This window comes from Lepidochelys olivacea (genome assembly GCF_965140295.1).
Source record: "Lepidochelys olivacea isolate rLepOli2 genome assembly, chromosome: 9".
NCBI classification, from domain to species: Eukaryota; Metazoa; Chordata; order Testudines; family Cheloniidae; genus Lepidochelys; species Lepidochelys olivacea.
Window position 1 is genome coordinate 17,126,056 of NC_140419.1, and position 9,185 is coordinate 17,135,240.

Genomic DNA, 9,185 nt, shown 5'->3' on the forward strand with positions numbered 1-9,185 from the left:
GCGGTGTTTGGCCCTAAAAACTGATGGGATGTTAAAATTATAGTTTAACTGAGATTTTATTTTTAGGAAGAGTCCACAGTTCATATATCTCTAATGATGAAAAATAATTCTTGTCTTATGGAACTGCATTTGTGCAAACATGAAATGAAGAACTTCGGTGTGGAGCGACTGTGTGATGCATTGTATGAAAACCGCAGCCTGCGATATCTTGACCTCAGTTGGTAAAAGATTCACCCTCTGATTTTGTTTAAACTACACAAATATAGAGTATATTGTTGCTGGTGAAAACTGTGCACCATGCAATATCAGTATAGCAGTATTGTATGGTACTTGCTACCGTTCCCTCCAGAAAAAATGTGATTTTTCTAGGTGAGATGGAGAGTTGAGGTGGAAGCCATAGTTGGAGGGAATGCAACATTACTAAGGGATAAATTAGTATTTAGCCACAGCTGTGGGGGTGGTGCAGGGCTATGCCACCACAGAAGGAGCACAGAAGGAGAAAACATTCTGCCTCAGGGAGGTGCAATGCCCACTGTGTATATGGAGGAGCAACTGACAACACCCCTTTAAGGAGTGCAGCATCTTCCACCCTCCCCAGCCTGGCTGGTCAACTCTGCTATGACTCTGGCCACAGAAGGAGGGGAAGAGAGGTCTCCCTCTCGCCCCTCCCCCCTCTGCTTAAGGGCTATGCCATAGTCTAATCCTAAATTTACAAGCTTCAGCCTACGTGGTCAGCTATACCTCATTAAATCATTTCCCTGCCTTACAGGGGCCTCAGGCCTGAGTGCATTTCAGTCCCTCCTTCTCTTCTACCCATTGTCACGCAATAGTTTAGTCTCCTGCGGGTTTTAATAGTTTGGTCTAATTCTTGTTGAGGTTGGTGTGGAGGTAGGGTAGCTGGGTGGTGTTGGTGGCCTGTAATATAGAGGATGTTAGACTAGATAATCTGATGGTCCCTTCTGGCCTTAAATTCTGTAGTACTGTACACTTCAGTGAAGAAAGGTTTCAGAGTAACAGCCGTGTTAGTCTGTATTCGCAAAAAGAAAAGGAGTACTTGTGGCACCTTAGAGACTAACCAATTTATTTGAGCATAAGCTTTCGTGAGCTACAGCTCACTTCATCGGATGCATACCGTGGAAACTGCAGCAGACTTCATATATACACAGAGAATGTGAAACAATACCTCCTCCCACCCCACTGTCCTGCTGGTAATAGCTTATCTAAAGTGATCATCAGGTGGGCCATTTCCAGCACAAATCCAGGTTTTCTCACCAGCAGGAGAGTGAATTTGTGTGGGGGGGGGGTGGAGGGTGAGAAAACCTGGATTTGTGCTGGAAATGGCCCACCTGATGATCACTTTAGATAAGCTATTACCAGCAGGACAGTGGGGTGGAAGGAGGTATTGTTTCACATTCTCTGTGTATATATGAAGTCTGCTGCAGTTTCCACGGTATGCATCCGATGAAGTGAGCTGTAGCTCACGAAAGCTTATGCTCAAATAAATTGGTTAGTCTCTAAGGTGCCACAAGTACTCCTTTTCTTTCAGTGAAGAAAGAGCACTTACTCTACAGTACATACTAATCAGACAGTGTCAAATTATGCCACTTTACAGAAGATGTAAAAAATCAAAATTGGAAGAATACAAAAAAAGACATTTAGGACCTGAACCTGTTACCCAGCAACTATTGGAAGTGCCTGCACATGGATTGCAAGAATGGGTTCTAAAAATCCCATTAATCTATTAGCTTGTGTTAATAGGTGCTAGTTTGAGTAAAAATCCAGTTAAAGTATATGTGTTGTAGATTGCTTCAACAGCTGTAAATTTCAGAACAGTTTATTCAGCAGCCTGAGGGGTGTTTTCTGCCTCGGAAGCCGTACTGAAGGTTTCTCAGTAAGATCCCCCCTTTTAAAAAAAATATTTCTCTTTCAGTAATAAAATAACTCGTGATGGTGTGAAATTTCTGGGAGAACTGCTGAAACGGAACCAAATTCTGGAAATCCTAGATCTTAATTCAAACCGGATAGAAGATGATGGAGCCATCTACCTGAGTGAAGCCCTGGCTTTGTACAACAGGACTCTTCAAGCGTTAGTATAGCTAAATCTCCCCAAAAGAGATTGCAGATGTAACTATTGGAAAATCAGAAAATGTGACACAGCAGTATATGAGTTGGTATTGTAGTACATCACTTTTTTATGCTAGTGATCCAAACTGCAAAGTCAAAGAGTTTCCAAAATCACACATGGATGGGGACAGCTGGGGACACTGATGATGACAGACCCATGGTTTCACCTGGGCTCTGGCAGAACCAGTGAAATGCAAGTCCAAGGAATGCTCCCCACTCAGCAAAGCAAACCTGAGTGTCTGGACTGGCTGGGTTGAACTGCTGGGTCAATCTGTGGGAGGGAAGTCACATGGACTCTCCTCTTTTGGGAGAACGGATGCTAGGAACAAGAAAGGCTAGGGGCAGAGGGAAGAGAGGGAGAAACATGAAGAGCTTTGGTATGAAACTGCAGAAAAACCTGAGAGTCTCTGGATTAAGTTTAGAAGTGTGAGCAACAAGGGTGATGTCATGGTGGGAGTCTGCTATAGACTATCAGACCAGGGGGATGAGGTGGACAAGGCTTTCTTCCGGCAACTAATGGACGTTACTAGATTGCAGGCCCTGGTTCTCCTGGGAGACTTCAATCACTCTGATATCCGCTGGGAGAGCAATACAGTGGTGCACAGACAATCCAAGACGTTTTCGGAAAGTGTAGGGGACAATTTCCTGGTGCAAGTGCTCGAGGAACCAACTAGGGGCAGAGCTCTTCTTGACCTGCTGCTCACAAATTGGGAAGAATTTAGTAGGGGAAGCAAAAGTGGATGGGAACCTGGGAGGCAGTGACCATAAGATGGTCGAGTTCAGAATCCTGACACAAGGAAGAAAGGAGAGCAGCAGAATATGGACCCTGGACTTCAGAAAAGCAGACTTTGACTCCCTCAGGTAACTGATGGGCAGGATCCCGTGGGAGAATAGCATGAGGGGGAAAGGGGTCCAGAGAGCTAGCTGTATTTTAAAGAATCCTTATTGAGGTTACAGGAACAAACTATCCCGATGTGTAGAAAGAATAGTAAATATAACAGGCGACCAGCTTGGCTTAACAGTGAAATCCTTGCTGATCTTAAACACAAAAAAGAAGCTTACAAGAAGTGGAAGATTGGACAAATGACCAGGGAGGAGTATAAAAATATTGCTCAGGAATGCAGGAGTGAAATCAGGAAGGCCAAATCACACTTGGACTTGCAGCGAGCAAGAGATGTTAAGAGTAACAAGAAGGGTTTCTTCAGGTATGTTAGCAACAAGAAGAAAGCCAAGGAAAGTATGGGCCCCTTACTGAATAAGGGAGGCAACGTAGTGACAGAGGATGTGGAAAAAGCTAATGTACTCAATGCTTTTTTTGCCTCTGTCTTCACGAACAAGGTCAACTCCCAGACTACTGCACTGGGCAGCACAGCATGGGGAGGAGGCGACCAGCCCTCTGTGGAGAAAGAAGTGGTTCGGGACAATTTAGGAAAGCTGGACGAGCGCAAGTCCATGGGGCTGGATACACTGCATCCGAGGGTGCTAAAGGAGTTGGCGGATGTGATTGCAGAGCCATTGGACATTACCTTTGAAAACTCATGGCGATCGGGGGAGGTCCTGGATGACTGGAAAAAGGCTAATGTAGTGCCCATCTTTAAAAAAGGGAAGGAGGAGGATCCAGGGAACTACAGGCCAGTCAGCCTCACCTCAGTCCCTGGAAAAATCATGGAGCAGGTCCTCAAGGAATCAATTCTGAAGCACTTAGAGGAGAGGAAAGTGATCCGGAACAGTCAGCATGGATTCACCAAGGGCAAGTCATGCCTGACTAATCTAATTGCCTTCTATGATGAGATAACTGGCTCTGTGGATGAGGTGAAAGCAGTGGACGTGTTCTTCCTTGACTTTAGCAAAGCTTTTGACACGGTCTCCCACAGTATTCTTGCCAGCAAGTTAAAGAAGTATGGGCTGGATGAATGGACTATAAGGTGGATAGAAAGCTGGTTAGATCGTTGGGCTCAACGGGTAGCGATCAATGGTTCCATGTCTAGTTGGCAGCCGCTATCAAGCAGAGTGCCCCAAGGGTCAGTCCTGGGGCCAGTTTTGTTCAATATCTTCATTAATGATCTGGAGGATGGCATGGACTGCACCCTCAGCAAGTTTGCAGATTACAGTAAACTGGGAGGAGTGGTAGATACATTGGAGGGTAGGGATGGGATACAGAGGGCCCTAGACAAATTAGAGGATTGGGCCAAAAGAAATCTAATGAAGTTCAACAAAGACAAGTGCAGAGTCAAGCACTTAGGATGGAAGAATCCCACGCACTGCTACAGACTAGGGACCGAATGGCTAGGCAGCAGTTCTGCAAAAAAGGACCTGGGGTTACAGTGGATGAGAAGCTGGATATGAGTCAACAGTGTGCCCTTGTTGCCAAGAAGGCTAACGGCATTTTGGGCTGTATAAGTAGGGGCATTGCCAGCAGATCGAGGGACGTGATCGTTCCTCTCTATTCGACATTGGTGAGGCCTCTTCTGGAGTACTGTGTCCAGTTTTGGGCCCCACATTACAAGAAGGATGTGGAAAAATTGGAAAGCATCCAGCAGAGGGCAACAAAAATGATTAGGGGACTGGAACACATGACTTCTGAGGAGAGGCTGAGAGAACTGGGATTGCTTAAGTCTGCAGAAGAGAAGAAAGAGGGGGGATTTGATAGTTGCTTTCAGCTACCTGAAAGGGGGTTCCAAAGAAGACGGATTTAGACTGTTCTCCGTGGTAGCAGATGACAGAACAAAGCGTAATCGTCTCAAGTTGCAGTGGGGGAGGTTTAGGTTGGATATTGGGAAAAACTTTTTCACTAGGAGGGTGGTGAAGCACTGGAATGTGTTACCTAGGGTGGTGGTGGAATCTCCTTCCTTTGAGGTTTTTTAGGTCATGCTTGACAAAGCCCTGGCTGGGATGATTTAGTTGAGGATTGGTCCTGCTCTGAGCAGGAGTTTGGACTAGATGACCTCCTGAGGTCCCTTCCAACCCTGATATTCTATGGAGATGCTCCCTTCCCACCAGCGACAAAGCCCTAGTAGTTTCCCTACCCAGCTTCTGACCCCTAAATTTGATCATCCACCTGACAAAAGGAGGCCAAACTTTACCTCGTCAGTGACTAAACCCTGGAACACTACTGCTGCCAAGCCCTTCCCTTTATGGCAAAAGTCCTAAACTCTCCTCCCTCCACCAGGCACACTTCCAAGCTGCTAAATTTTCTGGTTTACCCTTCCTACGGCCAATTCTACTAAAAGCCCTTTAAACTTTTTTCCATTTTACTTGTCCCCCCCCCCCTTGGTTTAAGTAATTTGTTGCTATAGAACAGTAGTTTCTCTTCCAAGTGTTTTTGCTGCTTGTTCTCATACTTGTGATATTTTAGCAAGTTCTTCTTTTTCCCTTATGGATGAATCTAAAATTAATTTGATAGTATTTTCCTCTGTATTATATTTGGTTCACAGTACACATCTCGAGTCACTCTAATGAACATATGGCTGTCAGATCTGGTTCTCGATTCATTTTAGTATCTTGACTGTTTAGGCCCTTTCCTGTAAAATGTTTTGCAAACAAAATTCCTAATTGCTGCATGGAGTGCCATTTAAGTCAGCATGACACATTGCAAGAATAAGGGTCTTCTTGTTTCAGGCCTTAAAAATAATTTTTCTTGAAGCCTTTTTATAGTTTATTTCAAGTTCACCAGGAGATTGTCTAATCTCTCCTACAGGATATATTTTATGTCTTGCAGAAAACCATACCTTTGGCTGGAGGTAAGCTCTGATCATAGGTGTTGCCTGAAGCCATTAGTTTTGGGGAGTAAAGATCAAAGGGTCTGCTAGATGCCTCTGAAAAACTCTCAGGTTCACCAATACAAACATACCTCTCCCAGCTCCAGGATCAAAGTTTAACTTGGCTAGAAACCAAGGCCATGCTTTAAAACAGACTAAATATGAGAGCTAGCCACCAAGCATAGGGTCACCTGCTTAGAAGAAATGAATTGTCAAAGTCTTTGGCAACCAAATCAAGGAAGTGCCTTGAGGAATATTAGAATTATATAGGACTTAGTAACAGATTTGAGCTATAAAAATAGTTTTTGTTGCTGATTTGTTCGAAATACTGTACTTAAGTGGTAGGAATCAAATGGCTTGGAATTTACTTATATAATTTGTTTTATTTCTTCTGTTTACTAGGTTAGCAGTAACGAGCAACAATATAAGTGGAAAAGGACTTGTTGCTCTTTCGGATTCAATGAAAACAAACATGGTGCTTTCCTACATTTATATTTGGGGAAACAAACTGGATGAGGCCACCTGTGTCGTAAGTGTTTTCTTCATCACTGATCTTTTCCACAGTTTATCTTCATTTTATACTAGCGCGCTCAGGAAAACTATTTGTAAGACTGATGTGTAGTTCATTACATTTTATTTTATTGTAAAATTATGGTAGTTGTGGCGTAGTCTTCTCATGCCAAACAATTACGGGACAGGAAAAGTATACAAGCGATTAAAATGCCATTTAGTGCTGACCTAGTCTGTATCATCTTCTACTGTTCTGCTTTGCACTTTCTAAGCCTCTGGCAGGCAGAACGTGTTAGAAGAATGTTAAATTTAAATCCTTTGCATTTGTTCATTTCAGGCATTTTCAGACTTAATTAAAACTGGCCGCTTGAAACCAAATTGTACAGACGTGGATCCGTATGAAGTGGATGGGCATGAATATCTTGCAGAACTCTCTCATGGCCTTAAAAGGCATTACTACTGGACACCAAGTTATGGGGAGGTTGATAACAAAGATGCTAATGCCAGTCTTGCAATAGGAGCAGTTGCGGAACATTTGTGAACAAGGTAACAACTTGATGCATTTATATCTATCAGCTTGAGGGTTTTTCTGGCTTATTTCTTTGTAAATCAAAATGATAGTATGTAGTTTCTTGAGGAAGTTATTTTGGAGTGTGCCAATATAAGTTTGAAAAGTACTAGAGATAAAACCAACTCAAACTGAGTCCAACGTGAGCTTTTTAACAAAGTATATATTGTTGCTGTAGGCAGTGGTTCTCAACCTATTTAGCATGGTGGGCCACATATAACACAGAAAGAACTGCATGTGGGCCGCATCCACACAATATACATACTACCTCTATGCCCCTGAGGATGTCATATGGGCCACAGCTGTGTGCTGATGGGGCTGTGGGTTGAGAACCACTGCTGTAGGTAAACAGAAGTTTGGTAAATGATACCCAGACTATGATTAAAGGACTCTTATGATGAAAGTGCATGGATTTAATTGCATTCATTTTTTATATAAGGAGAGAGGACAGTCTCTGTTACAGACTATTGTCTCAAGCTTCTGTCTTTTTCTCTGCCCGCTCATTTAGTCAATATGATCCACCCTCTAACAGAGGAAGAGCAACCAACGGTGATAGCAGTACTTTGCACTAGTATCTTCCCAACGTTCAGCACAAAGTTGGGGGGTTTTTTAAGTGACAGCTTATAATGCCCTTAAATAGAAAGTGTACACTGGCAAGAAAATCAGGCTTCTAAAATAAAGCAAAATTGTCAAGTAGCTACAGCAATGCACTTAGAGAGCAACTATGCAAGAATTATTGTTCGTTTGACTCTTAGTGCCACAACGTTGCTCTCCTAGCGCTTTGGGCCTACTTAGGGCTCCGCTGTATGAGGCAGAAATATCCAAGAGGGTATTGGTACTGATTGTGTGTGCTCACTTAGAATTTACTCTTTGAGTTGCTCTCAAAAATAGTTACACTCATAAGGGGAAGTAACCAAATCTGACTGACGAGATACTAACTAGCCAGTTGCTGTAGAACTATGTGTTACCAAGCAATCGCTAAGCTAATACGGCAAGCTCAGAGGACGGCTTGGGCTTGTCACTCTGTGCTGAGCCAAAACTACTCCTCCTTTTAAGGGTCTTCAAAAAAAGATGAAGGCTAAGATAAAATAGGAAGAATTGGGATGATTTGGTTACATTAGATGGTCATATACTAGCTATGTGGACAAATAACCAAGTTCAAGAATAACCTTGGTTCTCTGTCATTTTAGATTAAGAGAACTGGGGCAGGAGAAACTTATAAATATTCTATCCTGTAAACCAGCTTCTCATTTTCTCTGCAAGACTGTAAATAACTTCAGTACACTTCTTCATTGTTTTTCACATTGAAAGGGTTGGGAAAGCTCATTAAAAATATTTAGCACATTTTATTCAACTTTTTCCCTTTCGTAAAACTTAAGTACTTCAGAACAGAGATGGCCCTACTTAAATATCATAAACATACTTGTTGAGGTTGGACCAAATCAGTTTTACTTCATCTTCCAGACAATAACCACGTATTATCTTGCATTTTATAGAAAGGAGAATGCAATGGAACTTAAAGAATAATTATACAAAACTTACCATTATTTAATAGCATATAAATGATTCTGAAGCAAAGGTGATAAGAGACTGTACTTTAACAGAGAATAGATGCTGTTAGAGTTTGGGACCTGGAAACTGCACCCTCTTTATAATCCCCCAAGATAACAGCTTTACAGGAATAATGCAGCTGGATAGACCTAGGTTCCAACTATCACTCTGAATAGAACACTCAGTGGTGTAGACCCTGGCTGTGGAGTTCCTTGTCAGAGATCAGTATGAGCCCAACCAGTTCATGCCAAGGCATAAAATATGCCTTTTCAATACAGTTTTCCTTCAACACAATTAAAAAAAAAAAGCCATGCACAAAGTTAGCCTTAGCCCTGGAAGTGGAGAGAGACACGTTGGGCTTTTGTGCCTGTTAGATACCATGCAGCTCAGAATCACTGTAATGACTTAGGCCAGTGATTGATCTACTCCAGTATCCTGTCTCCCAGTGTCAATGAGAAAGATGCATGTTGGCCCATAACAGACAGCTATGGAATAGCCTGCTTCCAGATAACATTTCTTCCTATTGCTAGGTAGGCCTGGTCTACACCAGAGTTAGGTTGACGTAAAGCACCTTACGTCAACCTAATTATGTCAGTGTCTACCCTACAGCCTTGCTCCCGCCGATGTAAGTGCCCTACTACACGAACATAATAAGTCCACCTCCACAAGAGGTA

The 9,185-nt window shown here is 42.8% G+C and overlaps 1 protein-coding gene across 6 annotated transcripts in view; it reads left to right on the forward strand.

Annotated features, from left to right (window-relative positions):
* The window catches only part of LRRC34 (leucine rich repeat containing 34), a 36,216-nt gene that overhangs the window by 16,434 nt on the left and 10,597 nt on the right, over positions 1–9,185 (forward strand). For 5 of the 6 annotated variants that reach the window (XM_084639609.1, XM_084639613.1, XM_084639610.1 and 2 more), the window contains 4 exons: positions 67–221; positions 1,931–2,086; positions 6,285–6,411; positions 6,730–6,938. In XM_084639609.1, the coding sequence (XP_084495735.1) occupies positions 67–221; positions 1,931–2,086; positions 6,285–6,411; positions 6,730–6,933 (642 nt within the window). In that variant the 3' untranslated portion in view covers positions 6,934–6,938. Of the gene's footprint in view, positions 1–66; positions 222–1,930; positions 2,087–6,284; positions 6,412–6,729; positions 7,364–9,185 lie in introns of those variants that run through there. The other variant, XM_084639608.1, reaches the window with a different exon arrangement.